The following is a 25,540-nucleotide window of genomic DNA, read 5'->3' on the forward strand; positions in this document are numbered from 1 at the left end:
CAGCCCTGACAGGCTGCTTGTCGACTTCTCACGGAAGTAAGGGAAGCCGGGAGACAGTGTGATGATACCTTCAAATTCATGGGGGTGGAGGAATCCTTTAAAAATGAGACATTTTAGGTAAACAGAAAGGAGGAGAATTTGTCACCAGCAGAGCTCCACAAAGGGAGTACTAAGACTGTTCCTCAGGCAGAAGGAGAATGCCCAAAGTAATCCTCCATCTCCAAAAATGTAAGAGATCTAGTTAATCTAGTTTCCATGCTCTGCCTGGCCCAATGAGTTTTGGCCCTGGCTACACATCAGAATTACCAATGGAATTAAAATTTTAAAAAAACCCCGAAGAAAAAACCAACCCTGTACATCCTTCTTCAGTTGGTTTGGTGTATGGCCCAGGGTCACTAATGGTACTGGTGTGCAGCCTTGGAGGTAACAGGGTGGACTCAGAAGGAGAGAAGAAAGTGGTGTCATGGCTTAAGGGGAGCATACTGTCCTCCGGGTTCCTGGGCCTCACGTTTATGCCTGGTATGTCTTCCTGTGGCAACGTTCGCTCTGGCGAGGCTGAAATGACCCTCCGCAGTTCTGGCTTCTCCCTCTTTGGCTCCGGTCAGCACCGAATCCCGTCCATCACACCTGTGTGGGGTCGCACGCTTTTTTCCTTTTCTCTTCATTGCCATTGAACCCTTGCAATTTGGCTACTTTTTACATTTTGACTGTGACAAAAACCGCAGTTACTTTTGCACCAACCTATAGTATCTCAGCTTCCAGTGTCATCTTCCTCTTTCAGTTTGTCTTGCACAGTCTTACCAACCCAATCTTTGTAAAGCGGAACTCATGCTGCTGCCCTATTTAGAGACATTTTTAGGCTCCCTCCCCACTGTTCACAAAATAATCTCAAATTTAATACTTTTGAAAATAAAATCAAGTTGTTTTCCTATTGAATACCCTTTGATCACACCGACGGCTCCTGCTACCACAGCATACGAGGTGTGACATGATTGGAGGCCTGTTTCATCTCCACCCTCATCTCATAGCACTCCTCCTTCTGCTCACCATGGCCCAGCTAGAGTCTGGGTGTTTCCTTGCCTTTGGGCTGAACTGGCCAATTACTCCACAAGCTGTTTGCATGCTCTTTTCTTACCTTTCAGGTCTTGATGCCATGCTTAGTCTGTGGAGTAGCACCCCCTTGCTTATCTACAGTGAATCATATCCATTTCTGATCTAATCAGTATGCTCTTCATTTCTTTTATTGTTGGTTATCTTCATCTTGTTGACTTCTATATGTGTTCGTTGCCTCTTCCCGTTCTCCTCACTGGAATGTAAACCCCATGAAGGCAGCCGCCTCAACTCTTGTTGGCTGCTACGTCTCCAAAGCCAAGTACGTAGGAGGTGCTCAATAAATATCCCCTAATCTATTTTGAATATAAATACACTATAGTAAAGATTTTATAATAAAGCAACTTTCTGACAAGAGAATCTTTTTTGTTCAGTGATTTTGACAATTTATAGTACTACGTAGTTGATTATTGAAATTCTGCCTGTTTCATTCTTACATGTAACCTTTGGATGAATGAAGGGCAGGAAATGTGGTAGGAAATGAAACCGTATAGGAAAAAACTGATATCTAGGTTGGACAAACAAACTGGAAATAGAATTCTGTCATTTCTGCAAGATCCAAGAGGCTCTATCTTGACTATATCTTTATGTCTCTGAAATTTCTATAGTCTTTTTCTGTTGCTTCAATAATAGTAATTTTAAAATTTTGATAAGATTACAGGTACTGTTTTAAAAGGGACATTTCTAGAGAGCTTATATTTAATAACATATTTCAGTGGTGTTCCACAGTTTGTTCATTCGTAATTGCGTTGAACAACTCCCTGTGAAAAATGTTATATCCTCACTTTGAAAATGAGAAAAGTGAGGTCCTAAATGTGAAGAAACATTTAAAAAACTAGTTAAGTTGGGAGACTGGGACTGAGGCCTTTGAATGTCTAATCCAGTTTCTGTGTTACTACTGGGTTTCCCATCCCTGGGGTGTCAAGTTTCAACTGAAAGTATCTGTGGCAGGAAGCGGAGATGTAACAGACTTGCTTGTCTTCCAAATCTGGAACCAAGTGAAGGTGCCTGCCACCAGGTCACCTTCACGTAGCAACACGACGTCTACCTGGTGATGTCCTTGGTCGTTGTCCCTGCTCCTCCTGTCATTGGTCCCAGCAGATGTAGTTGTCCAGCTTGACGTGGCTGAAGCACCATGGGAATCGATTTTAGATTTCTCATCCAAGGTGTTCCTCCCATTGTTCCCTGCATCTTCATTCTTAAAAAGGAAATCAGTCTCATCAAAAGTATTATTGTGTTCGGAACAACTCACATTTCTTACTCGTAAAAATTGTTCTGGCTTTAAGAGAGGTATGTCCTAACGTTCTCTCCTTTTGCTGCCTTACGGAAAATGGATCTTGGGGGAGGAAGCAAGAATGAAACGAGAGAAACGAGACTGGAGGCTGTGACAGCATGCAGGTGAGAGATCATGGTGGCTGAGGTCAGGGGAAAGCAGTGTCCTGGAGAGAAGCAGACCTATCCAGAGTGTGGTTGAGCTGTAATTGGCAGGACTTGCGGATGGACTGGATATGGAGGATGAGGGAGAGGATTTGAAGGATGAGTCGAAGGTAACGTCTAAAATGTTGAATGGAGCAACCATGTGGTTGAATCATGTTCTTGGGTGGCAAAGATGAAAAAGGGGCTTGGGGATGTCTAAGAGTCTTAATTGCGTTAAATTTGAGATATCGATTGCACAGTTGCCGATGTCAGGTAAGCTAGTTGCATATATGATCTGGAACATAGGAGAGATGGCAGGGCTGGAGCTAGAATTTTGGAAGGTGTGGTCACACTATAGAAGTCGGATGGTGGGCAGGCGTGGTGGCTCATGCCCGTAATCCCAGCACTTTAGGAGGCAGGAGGATTGCTGAGCTGAGGAGGTCTTGGCTGCAGTGAACCAAGATTGTGCCACTGCACTCCATCCTGGGAAACAGAGTGAGACCCTGTCTCAAAAAAAAAAAAAGGAAATAGGATGGTGGCTGGGGCTGGGCTGGGCTGGGCCTATTGGGGTTTGAACCCCTCCCCAGGCCACAGGAGGGAGCACTCAGGCTTTCTTAGTCTTCTGTTGACCTGCCCAGATGCGAGGCTGAAGGGGAAGTTGGCCTCGAGTTCAGCCCTTTACGACAGAAGACCCCAGCATAGAAACGGCATCCAGAATCATGGGACTACAAACTCTCATGGACTTGAAAGCCACTGTCCTGACACCTCAAGACTGGAGTCCGGCCCTTCATGACAGAAGATCTCAGCGTAGAAACGGCATCCAAAATCCTGGGACTGTATAAAATCTCTTGGGGTCCAACCCTTTATTACAGAAGACCCCAGCATAGAAACGGCATCCAAAACCACGGGACTATACAGAATTTCCTGGAGTCCAGCCCTTCATGGCAAGATCTCAGCATAGAAATGGCATCAAAATCACGGGACTATACAAAATCTCCTGGGGACCACTTGAGCGCCCAGGTCTCCAGTGTCTAAAAATGGGGTTGAAGAGAAAGTACCAGCTAAGTTAAACTAGATGAAAAGAAAAATATGTAGCATGTGGTGTGCCAGCAGCAGAAGCCAGGGCCACCCTGCTGACCTGCTCTGGTCTCTCCCACATGGTGCCAGGGCAGGCAGTGCACGTGCGTCCTGGAGATGTACAGGTGCAGCCCTGGGGAAGAGGCAGCCCAGGGCACCACTGAGTGGGCAAGCAAGAGGGTGCAGGGCTGAATCCCACGGTTTGCAGCATGGAGTTCTGACTGGTGAACTGGTAGGAATAGAAGCCAGATTAAAGAAGCCTGAAGAATGAATGTGAGTTACAGAAGCAAAGAAGGCAAGTTTAGACAGCTTTCTCAGGAAATTGTGCTAAATGCAGAGCACAGAAATGAGCGATAATTAGAAGGAGGGAGAGGTAGGATCAAGGAGAACTTTTTTCTTTTTAATCTAGGTAGCTCTTCCAGCATGTTTGTAATTGACACAAGAAATCCAGCAATGATGCGGGTCACTGCTGCGGAGGGTCCTGGCGAGGTAGGAGTGGAGGTGATCAGGGCCCAAGTGGACAGCTGCTTTGTAGGAGCAGAGACACTCCTTCCATCCGAACAGGAGGGAAGACAGGACATGGGGGTGTGCCTGTGCAGGTGAGCTTGTAAATTGGTTGGTGGTAAGATGAGTGAGTTTCCTGCTAATTGCTGTTTTCTCAACTATGTATGAGATGAGATCCTCACCAGGACTTTTGGGGAAGGGGTGGTGGTGTGATGAGAGAGGAAGCAGGAAATAATTACTCAGGAAGCGGCCAAGCAAAATGACCAAGGATGCATAAGAAGGTTGTGAGGCACTGCTGAGCCCCTCTGAGGATTGTGGTCAGAAATCCAAGCCAGTGCAGTCAGCTCAGTTGTCTGATATTCTCCAGCAGTGTTCAGCTGTGTGGGCACCGGGAAGAAGAGCTGCAGCATGGATTCACAAGGCCAGGGTTTGACGCAGCAAGTACCACTGGCCGTTAGAAAAGGGGGCAAGCCAGGAGATGAGGCTGTTTTCAAAGGGATGATTATTTAAGCCTGGCAGAGTATTTATCAAACTCGTGACCTGCTCCTAGTAAATGTGTTTAGTAAAGCACACATTTCCAGGTCTGTGGATCTACATATTTCTGTATACATTCTTAAAGATACGGCTTAGTGCCGTGGTTTCGCTCAGGCTTATTTTCTAAAGCCTTTTGGTTTTGGTTTTTGGGACGCCTACTCTGTTCCCCCCCCCCCCCGGAACTAACGAGTGAGCAAGCAAGAGGTTCTGTAAGAAAAGTAAAAGCTGTGGACTTTGTTATGGTTGGACCCGTGTGTGGAAATTCCGTGAATTGTGTTCTGTCAGCATCCTGCTCGCGGAATAGGCTGTATAAACAACAGGCGCTGGGAGGGTCTGTGAGTGAGCGGCCTTCCTTCCCACTCACAGACTTAACCGCTGCAGTTCTCCAGGTTTCTGAGTGTTTATTTCACAGTAAAAAGGGCTCTAAAAATACCAGGGCAGTTAGGTTTTTATTGTAGATCATTTCACTTAAACTGCAATGGGACATATAAATTCTAAAAAGGAAAAAAAAAAAAAAAGCATTGAAGGCAGGATTTTAAAGCAAAAGCTACAGAAACGTGTCTGCAGTAATTTGTTTTGGCTGTGGATGTAAAACTGCAAAAGGGATGGGAATAAATTTGTTCCATTTTTTTCAGTTATAGCAATTGACATATTTAATTGATATTCACAGTATCTGAATAGCATCCCAGAATGCACATATAATATGCTATCATGAGAAAATTACATATATTGAGATTTAAATTAAAGGAAATTCTGTTTTTGAACTTGACTTAAAATATCATTTGTAACTTATTTGTAATTTTGTTTTTAAAAAATTATAGGGCACATCATACTGTAAGTTTGAGTATGCAGAGTGAAATGAGGAAAGGATTCAGGCAGATGAGGCTTAAGGACAGGAGGCAAAGGCCCGAGAGTCAGTGCGGGGAGGGATTGTAAATGGCAGGGTGCGGGAGGAGTGGACATAAAAATACGAGGGAACGAGAAACTGCAGGAAGTAAAAGTTAGTGGGAAACAAACAGAGAAGTTACTGAGAAAACAGACACAAACACTGACCTGTTTCAGACTGTCCTGTGACCACCACTGAAGGATGATAAGGTTTACCGAGTAGGAAGATTTGAAATTATGGACAGGAGCAATACGTACCAAGGAAGGCAAATATTTTGCATTTCACTGGATGGAAATTTATCCCTCCTAGGAACTCCTGACCTTCTTTATGGGACCAAGCAGTGTGAATTCTGGGCTTGTGGTTCCTTCTGACTTCTTGTGTCTTCTCCCCAGGGGTAACGATGGTGCTGGGGTGTGGTGTTTTCAATATGAAGTCGTGTTTGGAGGCAGTGGCAAGAGCCTGCGGGAGCTCTTCCTGGAGCGGGCCGCGTTAACCTGCGCGCTGCGTGCCTCCCGAAGCTGTGGCAGTCGCGGCTGACACTTGCCCTCCTGGGAGCCCGGGAAGAAGAACCCCGGGGAGAGACTGTGAGATCACGTCTCTCGTGGGAGACGGAGAGTTCGGTTCAGTGCTGGCAGTGATCAGTGCTTGCTGTGTAGGCCAACAGAATGATGAATCAGAAGACTTAAAGACGTTTTTCTCCCCCTAATGAGGACGGGTTCTAGACATTTGGCCTGTGTCAGAGGAACAGCCCTGGCGCTGAACCGTGAAAACCAGGTGTTTCGCACCTACGATGAGCCAGAGCTCTGGCCGGCGATTTACACACATGGCTTCTTTCAGACCTCCTCACCTTGAGAGGTATCATTTTCTCCATTTCAAAAGAACACACTGACGTGTAGTGACAGTAAGTGATTTCTTCACTGAGAGGCAGAACTACTCAGTGAACGTAAATGGGTCTGACTCCAAGTCTTGAGGCATTTCCATCCTGAAAGTGTTCTACCTCAGGTCCTCAAGTAATCTCACCACACACGGTGGTCTGGGGTGTGTCTGCACCCTGTTGGAGATTTTGAACCAGAGGAAGGGGTCACTCCAGCAAAGGTGGGGAGGTCACAGGATGACCTGGGCTTCCCCCATGCTGTCCTCTCCTGGTTCTTTCCCTAGTGCACAGGAGATAAAGACACACGGCATTTGAGCTAGAGTCAGGTCTGTGGCTGGTGAGCCCCAGACTTGACAGTGCAGTGGGGAGGGGGTGTTGGTCCTGTTGGAGAAGCAGATTCTAGGCCCCACGCCAGAGGTTTGGACTCAGTGGGCTGGGTGGGACCAAGGTGGTCTGCAGGATAATTCAGATTGAGGTCTCTGCACATCACATCCTGAGAAACACTGACTTAGGCACTCCGGTTTTCACCCTTGGCTCGTTCTGGGCCTCTGCATACATTTGTGGCAGACCTAGAGATGATACGGTCAGGTGAGTGAATGCAGGAGCAGGCACGGGAGACGAGCCAGAGGGCAGGAGGTGGGCCGTGGCAGTGACCATGAAGAGGAAGAAGGGAGAAGGTTAGAGGAATCCGGAACCCAGGAACGGGGGTTATGCAGTTATCAGATTATACTCCATGCTCGCCCGAACTGCAACTTCAGATGCAGCAGCATCAGATAGGAGATGGGAGATGTGCTGAGATGTGCTGGGAGCGCGTTATGCTCGCTGCTTCCCGTGCTTGTGCCTCACTCACTTCTGTGAACTTCTTCAAAGTCAGTTTTATCATCTACATTTTACAGAAGTGGAGACCTAACACTGTTTTTGAAAATTATCCTAAGGCCGGGCACAGTGGCTCATGCCTGTAATCCCAGCACTTTGGAAGGCTGAGGCAGGCGCATCACTTGAGGTCCGGAGTTCACGAGCAGCCTGGTCAACATGGTGAAACTTCGTTTCTACTGAAAACACAAAAATTAGCCGGGCGTCGTGGCGCATGCCTGTAATCCCAGCTACACAGGAGGCTGAGGCAGGAGAATCGCTTGAACCCGGGAGGTGGAGGTTGCTGTGAGCTGAGATCGTGCCACTGCACTCCAGTCTGGACAATAGATTGAGACTACTTCTCAAAAAAAAAAAAAATCCAATAGTCCAAGCACAGCAGTCTGCCCCCAACCTCGAAAGCCTCCGGAGAAGTAACCTGGTATCAGTGGGCTGTGCAGATTCTTGCAGTCTTCTTTGCCTTTATATATGGAAATAACTTTGTTTTATGTTTGTTTTCACATAGGTGGAATTACACTGACTCTGCTACTCTGTGACTTGCTTTCTTCACATGATAGTAACTCCTGGAGTGTTTCTGTATCAGCCACACAAGTCTCCTTTATGTTGCCAATATCTGTCTTTATCCCAAAGACCAGATGAATGTTCAAAAACTGTAATCCAAACTCTGTTCTAAAAAGGGGTGTGCGTTTCAACAAGAGCTGCTCAGCTGAGGCACGTTTGCTGCCGAGGGGATTTGAGCAATGTCTGGGGACGTGTGGTTGTCACAACTTGTGAGGGGGGCTCCTGGCATTAAGGGGGTAGAAGGCAGGAATGCACAGGTCAGGCACCTGCAACAAGGAATTGTCAGGCCCACAATGTCAATGGTGACAGCATATTGAGAAAATGTGATTGATTTAAACCTACTTACTTAATGGTGTTTGGTGTTTCAACAGCCCTGTTAAGGGGCTTGATCAATATGTAAGCTTATCAACACCAACCTTTGGTGCAGTGGGGTGGGTGGTGCTCCTGTTGGAGAAAGCAGATTCTAGGGCCTCACCCACAGAGTGCATACTTGGGAGGCAGAGGTGTGAACATTGCCTTTGAGCTCAGGAGCTCCAGAGCAGCCTGGGCAACATAGCAAGAGCCCATCTCCTAAAAAACTAAAACAAGAGTGCTGAATAGTAAGTCCATTTTAAACATATGGTAGGATTTCAGATTTTCTGAGGAAAAATTTAATTAGACTTGGCTGCTTCTTTGATTTGAAATTAGCAATACTTTTATACATCTCAAAGTGTGGTTTATGAAAGAGGCCAAATTGTCAACGACTACTTGTTGAATTTTACTTCCTAACCATGTTTGTCCCCGAATACACGTTTTATATGGTTATTTTTTCCTGCAGTGCGGAATTGTTCGCCAAATTATACTTTGTCCACTTAGGCTTAGGTAGATACGGATTCTGTAAATCTGGAAATCACTGAACTGGATTAAAAGGAACTGTGGTAATTGTAGATCTGTTAGATGGAATCTGCTGTGCCCTAATAAGAGTATAAGGAAGACCATTGGCTGTTGGAAGCAAGTTGTTGGGTTCGAGGTTGGGAATTGGGCATGATTTGTTTCCTGTGTCACTGCTTAGGTTAATTTACTCAGACTGCCGTCTTTGTGTTGGAAGGAAATAAGGTCTAGGCCCTAAGCTTAGACTGTCTTCATGCCCAAAGAAGTCCAACCATTCATTATGACTTCACTAAAGGATGCATGATCACAAATGTTTGTAATGAAGATAATTACTCCTTTTTTCTCAAAATGATTTTAAATTAACTTAAACATGCTTGATTTTCAGAAAGAAAGTATTAAAAGTAAAACCATACCTTTAATTTAGGACTGAATTCTGCATTTGGATTGTAGATTATTCTAGTATGAAAAGTGCCATTTGCATGTTAGAATATCTTTTAATTCTTAATTTGTAAGTAACAAAGGAATAGGAGATTGAAAGACTTTTTTAACTTATAAAATTCCAAATACCTTTTCAAGCAATTTGTATCTTATTTCTGTAATAGTTTTATCACCAGCCAATGGGTATGCACTGTATGTCATAATATGGAAAGAAATTCTTTATCGTTTCAGATATTAAAGATTTCAGATTTGAAAAGAGTTACCAGTGAAACCATGTTACAAGAATATTTCCTTCCTGAGACAGCTCAGTATTACCGGTGGCTTCAGACTAACAGGCACAGAAAACGATAGTGTGAAGTATCTGATCCGCTTTACTCTACTTGGTACCGTTAGGACGTTCAGCCAGAGGTGATTGGAGGGATTTGCACGTCTACCACTCGTGTGTGTGTCCGTGAACCACATCTCTTTTAGTGCCTGCTTTTGAACTTTATATAAACAGAATCATGCTGCCTGTTTATTTCTATAATGTTCTTCTTTCTCTTAGCATGTGTGGTTCTTAGCCCCTTGCTTCTCCCTGTGAATTTTGGAAAAGCTTCTGAAGTTCCACCAAAAACCATATTTGGAATTGTTACTGGTACTGCATTGAGTTTCTGTGCCAGAGAACTGACATCTTTGTGACATTGAATGTTTCTTGCTAAGATCACAAGGTCTTCCTTTATGCAGACCTTTCACGTGTATTGTTAACGGTTTGTGACACGAGTCCTCTCTGCTGTCTTGTCGTGTAACACTGTGCCGGGGAGTGCTGGTCCGTCTTACTCTGTAGAGGACTTTTCTTTCCTTTTTTAGTGAAGCAAATGTAGGTGCTGCTTGTGAGTTGTTCTGATTTCTAGTTTGTCTTTGTTGGCAGGGTGAAGTGATAATTTAAAATTGTGTTATAAGAAAATTGGCCAATTTTCACCATGGTATTTAATTTAGAAAAATAGAAGTCATTTGCAGGTAATTTAGTCGGTTTGGGCATTTTGATATTAAGTAAACAAAGAGTTCCAGTGTAACAACAAAAATTTTTTTACTAGATGTTTACATAAAATGCCATGGAAACGTTTTTAAAAAAGCAGAGGCGGGGAGGGAGAAGCAACTAATTCAGCATTTGGGCACAAGTATTTTATATGGTCATGGCCAGAGAGCCCTCCAGGTATTCGACGTGGCAGCATGGCCACAGACCCAGGACTGAGCAGACTGGTTTGAAGAAAGAGGCCGATTTATACCTGAGAAATACATTTTGGGGGGCCAAAAATAATTGAGTATATCGGATGGAACTAACAGAAGCTTTGTTTTACTAACCAGGTTTGCAGGAAAAAATGTTTTTAAGTATGTAGATATGCATTATAACTTCTATTTACATACAGCTGAGGCTGAATTTCCCAGAACCCCTTTCAGCAAAGATGGTCCTTTGCTTCTGCTTTTCCTGTCCGTCCTGGATGTTCTATTACCCCAGCACCCGAAGGTTACTGCAAGCTGAGTGGCACCAAAGCAACACCTTAGCCAATGATGTACATCCTCATTGGTGTGCAGGTTCTGGTCAGTGTTACCAACATGAGTTAACGTCTTTGAAGTAAAAGCACATAGCCATGTCATGTTTTCCCAGTTTTCTGTGGGTATTTTATGACCTGCAACTTAGGAAAGCAAACTGTGAAAAAGAAAACTTGTGTTCGCCTATAACGAGGTCACGAGGGAATCCTGTAGCGATTATGTTCTTCAGTAGCTGTAAGAGGGCAATCTGTGCCCTTGGCTTTGACTCAGCTGGTCTTTATTGAACGACTATTGTGTGGGTCACAGCTGTGCTGGGACTGAGGGATAGCGAGGCAGTGCCTGCCGTGGAGCGCCTGCATGTAGCCGTGGGCAGAGGAGAGCAGGCAAACCCTCACACTGCAAGGTGACCTTGGAAGGTGCCGGCGAGAAAAACGCAAGGGAGGAACCACAGAGAGTTCAGAACAACATCTTGCCCAGTCGAGAACTAGAACAGGAATCCTGGAGAAAGGTGAATTTTGAAAGACGGGTGTGATTTTGGCAGCTAGAGATGGGGGCAGGGAGGTTGTTGGGTGTCTCAGAAGAGGGAAATGGTCTGGAGGTGGGAAGGGGCTGGGTGAATTTGGTGACCAGCCAGGAGTCTGATGTCACCAAGTCGCAGGGATGAAAGAGAAAGGCAGGGGAAGTGAGTTTGCCTAGGTGGGCCGAGGCCATGTAGGGCAGGCTGGAGTGGGGGCCGGGAGCCTTAGGGGGTGACAGGAGAGGTTTTCCCACCTTTTTTCTCTACTCCTTCCCCAGTCACCTTCCTCTGTCCCAGCCACATCACACATGCACTTTCTCTCTTCCCCTCGCCTCTCCCTCCTCTGGTTTGTCTTCTTCCCCAGCCCTCAGAATCAGCTCAGATGCCATTGTCTTTGGGAGCACCCCAAAACCCAGCAGCTGGAATTCATCTCTCCTTGCTGTGTTCCCACAGCAGCTGCCTCACCAAGAGTCATTCCAGCATTTAGCGAGCTGGCTCTCGTGCTGGCTGTTCCCACCTGCAGCACCCTTCACCAGGCTGCAGGGCTTCTCACCCCAGTGGTCCCAGGAGAGTGGCTTGAAAGCAGATCATCCTCAACCTGTTTGTTGAATGAATAAATAATGGATCCCTATTTATATACACCTTTTTTTTTTTTTTTTTTTTTTTTGAGATGGAGTCTTGCTCTGTTGCCTGGGCTGGAGTGCAGTAGCGTGATCTTAGCTCACTGCGAGCTCCGCCTCCCAAATTCATGCCATTCTCCTGCCTCAGCCTCCCAAGTAGCTGGGTCTAAAGGCGCCCGCCACCATGCCTGGCTAATTTTTTGTATTTTTAGTAGAGATGGGGTTTCACTGTATTAGCTAGGATGGTCTCGATCTCCTGACCTTGTGATCCTTCCACCTTGGCCTCCCAAAGTGCTGGGATTACAGGCGTGAGCCAGCACTCCTGGCCAACACCTTTTTTTTTTTTTTTTTTGTATATTTTGTATAAAGAGATATGCCGTGGAGACCTAAGTGGTGAAAATTCTAAAAGACTTTAATGATGAGATGAATAAATTGTTTAGAGAAGCACAATATATGTGCTCTGTCTCAGTTTGAGAATATTGACCACAGTTTGGCTCTCCTAGCCCTTTGCCTGAGCAAAACCCACAGCCCGTCTTCCACACCCATACCATGTTCCAGACCACAGCCCATCGCTCCAGCTTTCCCAGCCTGCCTGTGAATGTTCTGCCTGTTACACGAGAGAGCAGACACAGTGAGGCGAGGACAACTAACAGCACCCGAAAGCAAGGGCAGTGGATTTCCCTCTGCTTTATTTAAAACTTGCCTTCGGCCGGGCGCGGTGGCTCACGCCTGTAATCCCAGCACTTTGGGAGGCCGAGACGGGCGGATCACGAGGTCAGGAGATCGAGACCATCCTGGCTAACACGGTGAAACCCCGTCTCTACTAAAAAATACAAAAAAATAGCCGGGCGAGGTGGTGGGCACCTGTAGTCCCAGCTACTCGGGAGGCTGAGGCAGGAGAATGGTGTGAACCCGGGAGGCGGAGCTTGCAGTGAGCTGAGATCCGGCCACTGCACTCCAGCCTGGGAGACAGAGCGAGACTCCGTCTCAAAAAAAAAAAAAAAAAAAAAAAAAATTGCCTTCTTAGGAAAGTTCACCCTCATGATCTTAGCATATTCAATGGCTTTTCACGCATGAGCAGAGTTTCATTCTTAACTTTCACATGAATCGAAATTGGGCTTAAAATCATTTTAGGTACAGCTGTGTTAGTTCCCATACTTTCTACCCATGGAAGATTTTCTATCAATGGTCAGGGTGATAATATCTGTACGTCTTTATGTCTGACCTGTTCATTTATATGCACATCCTTTCCTTAATTACTGATTTGTATATTTAGAAGCTCAGTGCTTCATTAGTAAAATGAGGGAGTTAGAGTAAAGGATCTCCAAGATTGCTTTGCCAGCATTTGAAAAAGAACCTATTATTGTATGACTATAGAAATTTATTTTTGTCCAAGAGCCAGTGCCTAATCTTTAATGGTTTTGTGTTTAGACTATTTGCCACTAGGTGGCAGTAAAAAAAATTATTCTTAGCAATGAGAAATGCTCATCAATATTTAAGTTTACTTTAAAATAAAAATTTAGGGGACCAAAGTTTGAGGTATCTGTTTCAAAACTATGTAACCGTATACTGGCCTCTGTATATTGTTTCTAGGACTTAACCCTTATTTTATTCAGGGAAAAAACTCTTGTGGCACTTCATAGCCACTTATATTAGGGTTATTATGGAAAAAGGACGTTAGTTAAAATATGTAATTTTGTTTTATATATTTACACACACACACAATGTGCACACACACACACACACAGAGGAGAGAGAAAGGTTAGGTACCATTCAAGGTTTCTGGCATCCACTGAGGGTCTTGGAGTGTATCCCTTGCAGATAAATGAGATACTGCATTTTTGTTTTTCCACGACATTATATGTTAAAGTCAGCTCGTGCAATGCGGACATTGGAAATATAGTCATGTGCCTTATAATGACATGTTGGTCAGCAACAGCCTGCATGTACAATGGTGGTCTCATAAGATTATAATGGAGCTGGAAAGTGTCTATGACCTAGGGACATCATAGGTGTAATGTAACATAACACATTGTTCACATGTTTGTGGTGATTCTAGGTAAACAAATATCCTGTGCTGTTAGTCATATGAAAGTATAGCACATACAATTATATATATACATGATTACTTGATAATAATAAATGGCTATGTTACTGGTTTATGTATTTAACATACTTATACTTGTTATTTAGAGTGTACTACTTATTTAAAAAAAAAAAAAAAAGTTGGCCAGATGTGGTGGCTCATGCCTATAATCCCAGTGCTTTGGGAGACCAAGGTGGAAGGATAACTTTAGGCCAGGAGTTTGAGACCAGCCTGAGTGACATACTGAGACCCTGCCTCTACAAAAATAAAATAAAATAAAATGAAATAAATAAGCCAGGCGTGGTGGCACATGCCTGTAGTCTCAACTACTCGAGAGGCTGAGGCGGGAAGATTGCTTGAGCCCAGGAGTTCAAAGTTGCAGCGAACTATGATCGCCAGCCTGGGTGACAGAGCAACACCCTGTCTCAAAAAAAAAAAATTAAAAGTTAAAAAAAGTCAACTGTAAGATAGGTTTAGGCGGGTTCTTCAGGACGTGTTTGTTCCGGAAGAAGACATTGTGATTACAGGAGGTGATAGCTCCACACACGTTATTGTTACTGCCCCTGAAGACCTTCTGGTGTGGAGGCAGAAGACAGTGATGTTAATTACCTGACGCTGTGTGGGCCTCAGCTAATGTGTGTACTTCAGTTTTTCTCTTTAGTATTTAAATTTTTATGGATACATAATATGCATACAGAAGCACATGCACAAAGCATTAAGATAAAGCTCAGTGAATTATCACAAGGCAAATACATTTTTGTAACCACAAGATAGAACCAGCCTTGTTCGTGCTTCTGACTCCGCTTTCTTCCTTCTTCCTCTCCAAAGGTAGCCACAATCTTAAGAGCTAGTGTTATAGATAAGCTTTGTCTTTTTATACAAGTGTTTTATTACAGAACATTTTAAACATATACAAAATTAACAAAATGGTATAATAGATTTGACACTCAGCCTCAACAACAACTCATCATGTGCTGTTTCTGCTTCATCTATACTTTGGCTCATTCCCCATCTCTTTATTATTATTTTTTGTTATTTTTATAAGATGTATGTGCATTGAAATGTATACTCTTAACTGTACCTTTTTGACAAATCAGTACCCCCATATAACTTTTTCTCCTCTTAAGAATAGAATACCGGCCGGGCACGGTGGCTCACACCTGCAATCCTAGCACTTTGGGAGGCCGAGGTGGGCAGATCACTTGAGGCCAGGAGTTTGAGACCAGCCTGGCCAACATGGTGAATCCCCATCTCTACTAAATATACAAAAATTAGCCGGGCGTGGTGGCGGGCGCCTGTGATCCCAGCTACTCCAGAGGCTGAGGCAGGAGCATCACCTGAGCCCGGGAGGCAGAGGTTGCAGTGAGCCGAAATTGTGCCATTGTACTCCAGCCTGGGCGATAGAGCTAGTAACAGTCATTAATGTGCATGTGAATCACCTGGAAATATTATTTTAAATCCAGATTTTAATAAAATAGATCAGATTTTGATAAAATAGGTCTGGGTTTTGTCTGAGAATTTGTATTTCTAACCAAGTACAGATTCATAGAGTACATGCTAACTACAAGGTCTCTTTTATCTAAAGTAAATAAAATTTGATGAATAAGGGAAATTGACCTTAGATGCAAGAGCACATCAAGACACATGTGCAATATGCTATCTGTAGGAGCATTTGGTTAACAAGAGCATAAACCAACCAAACCATTTTATAATGATTTTAATCCAAAATTAGCGAAATCCCTATTATGGTTTCCATGGAAATGTTCTTTCAGGCTAAGAAATGTTAGTATCACCAGAGGGCACTGGTTAAAAACAGCACAGATTTGGAAGTCGATGTCTTATAAAGTAAGTGACAGACCCCTCTTTATACCCATAAGCGGCTTTTACAGAGTTACCCAAAATTCAGTCATTTGTACACCAAGTGTAGATAATTTTCATAGCTTCCTATTAAAATTATATTTTAATGCCCTTACGAAATTTAACTCAATTTTCTTATAAAAGTAAGTAACATTTTTATATGACATTGTAAGTCCCATTTTATATTCAGCTTAAACTTACATACTTGCATTAGGTGCCGTGTCTGTGTGTTGACCACCCAGTGTTCTTTGGGGTTCCACTGCTTGCACAGGTACCACAGCTGGAGAAACACAGATGCACAGACACAAGCTGGGTGCTGCGTCTCTTCCTGCCTCCGGACATCAGGGCGCCAGTCGGCCTGGTTGTACGAATGGAGGTTGTGTTCCCCAGCACAGACGGTCTCATTCCAGGGCACTCGCCTCAGAGGAGGAAGAGGGACCAGAAGGTCCTTTTAAGGGCACTTCCTGGCACATGGGCCAAGCCTTCTAAGGGGTGAGGGCTCCAACCAGCAGGTACAGACCTCTCAGAAGGGAGGGATAAGGCAGCCGTTCTGAACCTGAATCTCTACCACCCCTCGTCCCATCTCATCAAGACAGCTCTGAGGGGCTGTTCTGGCACATGTCTGGACGTCAGAGGCTGGCGGACAATGTGGGCTCTGACGGGACTCAGATAAGGTCTGTTCCAGGGAAGCAGGAGGTTGATGGTCAGCATCTGGGATGGTGTCCTTGTGGACAGTGAGTTGCCTCTTTGGGTACAAGTCCATTTTCACTACAGACGAGGCTAGAGCAGGGTGTCCAATCTTTTGACTTCCCTGGGCTACATTGGAAGAATTGTCTTGGTCTACACATTAAATACACTAACACTAATGATAGTTGATGAGCTAAAAAAAAAAAGGCAAAAACAAATCTCATACTGTTTTAAGAAAGTTTACAAATTTGTGTTGGGCTGTGTGCTTCAAGCTTGGGCTGGAGAGTCTGGACGGCTCCCCGATCCTCTCTGATTCTCTTTGGCAGTGAGGCCTGGAAGAGGCTGAGTCTCAATATCTTGGGGAAATTCTGGAAAGCCTATTTGGGAACCTGAGCAGACCTCTTGCCTGGAGCTTGAATGCTTGATTTGCTGTCCTGGCCACATCCATGCTTGGCAGCCGGAGAGCAGGGTTTGCATTCACACTGGCACAACAGTGAGCCAGGGGTTGAAGTGACCAGGACAAGTGTCAGGGTGGCAGTGTGCCTCAGTTTTTAACAAAAAAGTTTAAAAAGTTAAAAAAAAAAAATTAGAATCTTATAGTGTAAGGATATAGGGAAAGAAAATATTTTTGTACAGCTGTGCAGTGTGTTTTAGGCTAAGTGTTGATTTTAATAGTGCAAAAGTTCAACAAAAATAAAAGGTTTATCAAATTCGAAAGTTGTGGTAAGCTAAGAAGAGTTTATTGCTGAAGAAAGAAACATGTGTTTTTATGAATTTAGTGTAGCCTAAGTGTACAGTGCTGTGAAGTCTACAGTCACGTCTTCGGCCTTCACATTCACACTCCGCTGACTCACCCAGAGCAACTTCCAGTCCCGCAAGCTCCATTCATGGGAAGTGTCCTATACAGGTGTACCATTTTTTCCATGTTATACCATATTTTTACTGCACCTTTTCTACATTTAGATAGGTCTAGATCACAGTGTTACAGTATTCTGTACAGTCCCATGCTGCACAGGTTTGTAGGCCAGGAGCAATAGGCTCTCCCGTGTAGCCTAGGTGTGCAGCAGGCTGAGCCGTCTGGGTTCATGTAAGTATACTCTGTGATGTTCGCATGCCAAGAAACTGCCTAACGACGCATTTCTCAGGATGTACCCCAGTTGTTAAGTGATACATGACTGTAGTATCTAGGGAACTCTTTGTGGCTATTTTAAACATTACTTAGGAATTATTTACGATCTCTCATCTCAGCCTCTGAAATCAAATGTCAAGACAGAGCTCATGCAGTATTGGGAAGTCGCCTTCCGTGAGCTGGTCCCAGGCCCAGGGTGTGAGTGCTTCTGGGAGGCTGTCGGTTAGGCGGAAGCCTGGGCATGGCTTTGTTTAACTCTACAATCTTAACTGACCCTTAGCTGTTACTGCTCAAAACTGGCTTCCTTCAATTGCATACTACCTTACTTTCCATCCCAACTGGGTCTGTAGTGCCTTACACTCTGATTGTTTGAGGGTGGATTGTATAGTAACAGTAGCCATCTGTTTATGGGTGGCTTAATTGAAACTTTGCTTAATTGAATTTGATTAAAAACTGAACCTGGGGTTTCCAGTGAGATGCTATACTTAGAGAACATAGTGCCTCACACATTGTAAGCACTTGGTAAATTTTAGTTGTCACAGTTGCTAGAATTCCTTCAAGAAGTCACTTCTCACAAGTGAGGGGCATAGGAGAGCTCCCCAGGCAGAGGGAATCGGACATACTAAAGTCCTGATGGCCCAGAAAGCCTGTGGCCCTCCAGGGTCGCAGACAGGCTAGTAAGGAGCAGTGAAGCCGGGTGTGGGGTGCGCTGGTGGGCCAGGCTGCTTCACTCTGAGAAATTTGGGCTTCACAGTAAGAGTAACTGGAAGCCGAAAGGGTCTCAGACTGAGAGCATTCAGATTTGCATTGCTAAAAACTATCCCAACAGTCTCATGGACAGTGGATGTAGGGAGGTTCATTATCAGGTCTGGCCGTAGAGTAAATAACTAACCTTGGGCAGGCTGCTTCAACTGTCTTGATTTCCTCCTCTTTAACCCAGATTCAGTAACTACCTACCCATAGGCTGTGAGGATTCAATGAATTGCTACTTGTAATCTGCTTTGAACAGCCCCTGGCGTGTAGTAAGTGCTTTAAATGTGTTAAATAGAATGCAGAAGTCTGGTTTCTGAGTAGACGGCTGCGTTCTTCGGACACTGCCCTCCCCTCACCTAGCATCAGACTGACCTGCTCCGTGAAAACCCAGACTGCTGCCGACTTGGAGACCGCCTGGTTTCCAAACCAAATCCTCCTGCTCTGCCTGGGTCTGACTCAGACACCTCCGTGTGGATTGGACATATGGCTGGCCAGGCCTGGCCGGGCTTTCCCTTTTCCCAGAATACCTGCCCTGCACCCCGCTGGGGGTTCAGGCCCCACACTGGCTTGCCAAGAGCACCAAGCACTCTCCCTGCTGTGCAGGCCCCACCTTCTCCCTTCAGAAGTTCAGTGGAGTCCAGCAGTAAGCGCGGCTGGTGGGAAGCACCATCGCCCTCCACAGATGGCACGCTGGCTTGTACCTGGGCTCCCTGACTCTGCCTGCCCAGCCACAGCCGCTCCCTCCCTCCCTCTCCCAGCTTGCCCTTGGTGTTGAAAAAGACCACCACCACCAACATGGAGACGAACTCCCTTGGGGCTATGGTCAGCTTCTGTTTGCTTTCTGTATTTGGGGCAGATTTGAACTGAAAGAGGGAAAAACAGTAACAAGCAAGTGGCTCCATCCTTCTCTCTACCTTAGAAAATGTTCACTCTAACCCTGTAAGGTTCCTGTTTTTCCCCCTTTCCAGGGGATTCATTTTTTTGTAAATCATGTAGTACACACTGCTGGGGGGTTTTGTTGTTGTTTTTATTAATCGTGAATGTCGTCTACTGAGAAGTAATGTTTTAAAGCTACTTTGTTAACTTGCAATTCTAATTTGAAAACTGTAGATAGGATATAATGTAGGAATGGCAGGTTTCCACTTAACATGACTTAGGAGTGTTGCCTGGATTCTCTTTTAAGGATACGGAGGCAGGTCTGAGCTCACAGGGAGAAAGTACATGATCCTCACAAAAGGCTGCATCCCAGATTCAGGGTAGAGTTTCCCCCAGGGGTAGAGACTGCTGTTGAATCATGGTGAGGAAGGGCAGAGGGCATAGAAGGCTTCTTATTTCTAATGCTTTACTGATGAAGCTTGAAGGTTTGTGGAATTTGACATAATATTTTGTGTCTTTTTGGATGTGTGAGATATTTTATGATGAAATGGAAATGACCACCATGATAGTGGTAACCACCCAGAGTGTCACTGGTATGTGCCACGTGCTTGTCGGGTCCATGGAGCCTACCTGCCCATCACTGAGGCACCCTCAGCCTCCACCTCAGATTAGACTGTCATCTCCAAGTATTTGTGTATGAAGTTACATACATACATTTATATGCACAGATGCAAATTCATTTTATCTCATAATGTGTTACCACAAAATGCAGTATAGGACTTTTTTAAAAAACCGAGTATTTCCAAATAAAACTTTTTCAAAAAATATTTTTTTCCTGGTATTAAAAGAGGCACATACATGTATGGGAGGCAAGGAAACATACTAAAGTAGAAAGAAGAAAAAAAAATATATATATATACACACACACACACATATATATATGAAATAATATAAATGTTAACAGTATCTAGGGTGGCACTATTATGGGTCTCTAGCACCACCCTAGAAACTGCTAACATTTGGTGATAGCTGTGATCTAAATATATTCCCTAAAATCCATGTGTTAAAACGTAATCACCAATGTGATAATATTAAGAGGGGCTTTGGGGGGTGATTAAGTCATGAGGGCAAAGCTCTCACGAATGGGACTGGTGATTTTATAAGAGGTGGAGAGAGTGCCCTGGGCCCTTTTGCCCTTGTGTCCCTTTGTGAAGACACAGCATTCATAGTGTCCGTCCCCTTTAGAGGGCACAGCAACAGGGCATCACCTTGGAAGCCTTCACCAGACACTGAGCCTGCCAGCTCCTTGGTCCTGGACTTCCAGCCTCCAGAACTGAGACATAAAGTTCTGCTCTTGTCAGTGACCCCGTCCGAGGTATTTTGCTCTAGCAACACAGACGGACTCAGACAGTGGTATTTTCTTCCATTGTTTTTCCATTCTTATGTATGGGTTATTTTTATATTGATGAGATCATTTCTGAGTATAACATTTTACATCTTTCTTCATTTAATAGTATAACCATTTTAAATACTATTAAAATTATTCATAAACTTCTTTTCGTTGGAGACAGGGTCTCACTCCAACTCCCAGCCTGTAGGGCAGAGCCTCAATTTCTGGGGCTCAGGCGGTCCTCCTGCCTCAGGCGATCCTCCTGCCTCAGCCTCCTGAGTAGCGGGGACCACAGGTGTGCACCACCATGCCCAGCTAATTTTTTGTATTTTTTTGTAGAGGTCAGGTTTCTCTGTATTGCCCAGTCTGGTCTCGAACTCCTGGGCTCGAGTGATCTGCCTGCCTCGACCTTCCAAAGTGCTGTGATTACAGGTGTGAGCCACCATGCCTGGCCCCTTTATAAACATGTTAGTGGCTTACAGTGAGCCACTGCATAAGGATATTAATCATTCCCTGCTGTTAGATAATTTTTACTATATGAGAAATAACCACTACAGTAAACATCTTTGAGCATAGTTCCTGTCATCATACTTGCATTTATTTCCTTAAATGTATGCCACATATATCAAAGGTTCTGAATATTTTGAAGACATTTAATATATTTTTTTCAAGTTGCTTTCTATAAGGCAGGGCCTCTATTAACCCGTAATCTGTCTTTGTTCGGGCGCCAAACCTCTAGCCTGACACACCCCTGGAAGTCCAGGCCTCGTGATGGGTTCTGGGCTGCGTTGCATCTGCTGACACTTCATGGGCCCCTCGGTGCCATTCACAACTGCACTCTGTGTGGGAGACCCTATTTCCATCCCTCCAGGAGCTCACACAGAAAACCTGTTTCGTAGAACCCCGTACAGCATTAGCTATTCACGTCTGTAAAAACTTGAACTCCTTAAGTGAAAGTGCCATACGGGTGTCTTACTCTTGATTACGGAGGACGAACATTCGTTTATGTGTTTCTTAGCCATTTGTGTTTTCTCTTGTGAACTATCTATTCATATGCATTGTTATGCTCTTAGTGTTTGTCATTTATTTTGTACATTAATTTGATAACATACATAGAATCTGTGCCGTTTGTTGTTAACATTCTTCTTAGTTTGTGCTCATACTATTTTTCTGGTAAACACAAGATTTTATTTTTATTGAGCACAGCCAAACCTCTTCCCTGATGATTTTCTCCCAGGATTTTCATTTCTCAGAGTTCTTTCTCATTCAGACACCTGAAAAATGTTCTTATTTTTTTCTTGTGTATTATTTCATTTTTACATTTATCTCTTTACTTTACATTAAACTGGAGTGTATTTTGATGAATAATACCCGGTGAGAATCTTTTTTTCTTTTTACAAATAGTTTTTGAGGCACCATTTATTACATAATCTGCCCTTTCCCTACTGATTTGTGATATGTTCTCTATCTTATGTTAAATTCTATTATCTGGATCCTTTTGTAGTTTGTGAGCATGATCACGATTGGGTGTTTCACGTGCGTGTGTGAGATGTGCCACCCTCGAACCTTGTGTGACATCGGCACATTGCCCAGCTGACCTCAAAAAACAAAAAAAAAGAAATGATCTTATCATCGCTGCTAAACATATTTTACTGAGTTTAAAAGCAATAAAGATTCCTTTCTTAATATAAGTAAAGCACTGCTCATTCATTATATTTTCGTTTTCACTGTCAATGTTTAACTTGACTTCTTTTTAATGTATTAACTTTAATGCTAACATTTCTCTTTTACACTTTGAATCAAAGTAAATTGGGTACTTTGACAGATTTTTTTGTTTCATAGAGACCACTCCCATTTGCAAATAAATTGTAGGTATTGTACCTAAAAGGCACTTGTATTCACTTTTAAAGAAGTTGACTTTTTCTGTTTATGTTTTTTAGGGTGTATTATCTCATATACTTTCAGCACTCAGATTTGATAAAGAAGTTGCTCTTTTCACTCAGGGTCTTGGATATGCCCCTATAGATTACTATCCCGGTCTGCTTAAAAATGTGAGTATTTAAAATTTATCACTTCTGGAATGTTTAATGCTGAATGTGCCATCAGCGAAAAGAGTAAATGGAAATATTTCAGTCTTCCAGAAGAGACGTTTAACTTTTCTTCGTTTATCTCTTCTTAGCTTGGGCAGTCGTATGGCCACGTAAGGAAGAAACGTGAGATGGGAAGTTATGAGAAAGAAGGAAATCAGGAAGGGTTTTACCAAACCAACCAATCAGCCTCTCTTTCTAGGAACACATCTCGCATATTCACTCAGAGATGTTTGGGAGAGGAACTTTTCTTAGCTATTATAAACACAGTCTTGTGCTGTTGGACGAATCTTATATTTCAAATAACCTGATTGGACTTTTTTGCAAAACAGAAAATTCAATACATAGTTTTACATATTTACCTCTTAATATTAAAGCTTTGTTTTCTTCTGGCTTACATTGTAGCCAAATGTAAGAAATTTTAACTTATAATCTTGATGTAACTCTTTTAAAAAATGTTACGAGATTTTTAATGTTTGCCAACCATTCTGGTGTTTTGGAAGCTTTATACAAGAAAAACTTTTTTTTTTTTTCAAATGAAAATTTTAAATGAAGAAACAAACTAATTTTTCTTTAAATGGATTTTGTTTTAATTCTTAGGAAATTAGTGACCTGTCTGTTGTTCATTACTTACATAGAAACGCAGAATTACAGACATTAAACATAAAATCCCAGTTATTAGTAAATGTGACATGGCACTGCTTCCTTTTCACTCTGACAGAGTAAAACATGAGAAGATGGGGGTTGGGGGAATCTCAACGGAAATATCACTCACACCAAGAAGAATAGAACTGATGTAATCCTGTTTGCAGCCTGAGTTAACCTGCAACTGATTTTGTTTTACAGATGGTTTTATCATTAGCGTCTGAACTCAGAGAGAATCATCTTAATGGATTTAACACTCAAAGGCGGTAGGTGTTAAACTAAACATCCTTCTTCTCAGGTTTCAAAATGTATCAGTTTGGTTATGAGAGGAGAATTTTATAATTCATAGGAAATGGATGTTCAGTTATGGTTGTATGTTATATAGAAAGATTATTTTAGTGGAATACATAGCAAATTGGTGAGTTTTTTCAAACTCTTTTAAAAATCACAATTTTCTCAACTCTCACAGAGCAGTGAGTAAATCCTACAATGTCTTTTGTGGGCCCATTAGGTAAAAAGCCCTACATTTACAGTAGGGAGCACAAAAGAAAGAGCAGTTCTTAATTTTACCCTGGGATTGCTCACTCTGCAAGAGGAGAATGTGCACAGATGCAAGTGTGTGCTGTCACACTAGCCTGCCCTGGCTCTGCCTTCTCCCAGCACACGCGCACGTGCGCGCGCACACACACTCTCTCACGGAGTCAGGATATTTACAAGGCAACATTTGATGTGAACATATGCCCTATTTTAAGAAACATGATATTCCAAAATCTAGACTAAACAAATCAAAGAGATTCAGACAAATTAAAAGGCAATTAATCACATTACAAATGTTTCTTCAGTCTGTGAAAGAATTTCAGTTTTCATTAGCGGGCATTTCATTTTTGACGTATCATTAACCGAGATAATCTGGGACTGAGGGACTTGATTTTTTTTTTTTTCCCCATAAAGCTATTGCTAATTCAAGTCCTATCAGAAATTGTCTTTGTCCTCAACCTTTAGGAATCTTTTGCACCTAACCCTTAAATATATAATTATTATAGGAAAACATTGGAGAAAATCTTCATTATGTTGGATTTGGCAATGTAAAAAGAACTATAGGAGATATGGAGAGTGTTTAGATTTATTTATTTACATGTCAAGTAGACTTGGATTTAGTTGTGAGGTGAATGTTGACTGATGGATCTTTTGAATTATGTAATTATAAATTTATTTAAAAGGACTTTAAAAATCAGTCATGCAATGTATATGTACTCCCTACACCAAACTCCCAAAATATGCATCACAGTTGATTTTTTAAAAAGCAGCTCACAATAAAAATAATTTTTAAAATCTGTTAACAAATAGAAACAAAGGATCAGAATGCAAAATATAGAAATGACTTGGAAAAATCAATCATAAAGAGGCAGACACTCCAGTATAGAAATGAGCAAGGAATCTAAGCAGGTCATTACCAAAAGTGAAAACTGAATTACTAATATTAAAGGAGTTCTTCAGGAATGACATCAGCAAGATGGCAGAATAGGAAGTCCTAGACCTTATTTCCCAATAGAGATATTGACTTAACTACAACATACATCCCAAAAAATTTCAATGAGAACTACAGAACCAATTAAGAAGTCACAGTGCTGCAGGCAAGCTCAAAGTGTAGAATAGCCACATTGAAATTGATTTAAAAATCTGTTTCGTTTCAACTGTGATAGCCCTTTTCCAAGTCTGGCACAGCTTGGTGAGATTGGTAGGAAAAACCCAGCTTGTGGCTTCTCTCCCTTGGGCGGGAAAAAGAAGAGTGGAATGTGCATCCAACATTCTCACTTTTTAGGGAGCAGACTGAGGAACAGATTTCTGTCTCTACTGACTGGGAGCACTGACGAGGAAATTGCATACAGTAATCCCTCTTTATCTATAGGGGATATGTTTCAAGACACCCAGTGGATGTCTGAAACTGTGGATAGTACCAAACCTGATTGCCATCAATCATAACACATTTCTGTATTCCACTCACAACTTTAATGTCTTTTCCATCTTAACTAAACACTTACCATATATGATGGCTGTAATTTTTGCCATGTGAGATGCAATGACAAAACTAACACAAATTTTTTTCCTTCTTTACTATTTCACAGATAGATGATGTGTTTTTACTATAGATCTCAGCAACCTCAGCATATGTCTTTCCTTATTAAGTTGAAAACTTTCACCTTTTCACTTAAAAAAAGCACT

The 25,540-nt window shown here is 43.0% G+C and overlaps 1 protein-coding gene and 1 non-coding gene across 49 annotated transcripts in view; both read left to right on the forward strand.

The window, feature by feature from the left end:
* The window catches only part of FANCC (FA complementation group C), a 221,913-nt gene that overhangs the window by 125,137 nt on the left and 71,236 nt on the right, over positions 1–25,540 (forward strand). For 38 of the 48 annotated variants that reach the window (XR_012424987.1, XR_012424988.1, XR_012424989.1 and 35 more), the window contains 2 exons: positions 22,526–22,636; positions 23,519–23,583. Coding sequence is in view for 45 of the 48 variants with exons in the window: in XM_074018021.1 (XP_073874122.1) it covers positions 22,526–22,636; positions 23,519–23,583 (176 nt within the window). In the remaining 3 variants the exon portion in view is untranslated. The remainder of the gene's footprint in view (positions 1–22,525; positions 22,637–23,518; positions 23,584–25,540) is intronic. The other 10 variants (XM_074018028.1, XM_074018025.1, XM_074018035.1 and 7 more) reach the window with 1 other exon arrangement.
* On the forward strand, positions 22,078–22,184 carry LOC123569291 (small nucleolar RNA U13). The gene has a single exon (XR_006692929.2). It is a non-coding gene; the product is annotated as a small nucleolar RNA U13 (small nucleolar RNA).

The sequence above is a fragment of the Macaca fascicularis genome, chromosome 15 (genome assembly GCF_037993035.2).
Source record: "Macaca fascicularis isolate 582-1 chromosome 15, T2T-MFA8v1.1".
Taxonomy (NCBI): domain Eukaryota; kingdom Metazoa; phylum Chordata; class Mammalia; order Primates; family Cercopithecidae; genus Macaca; species Macaca fascicularis.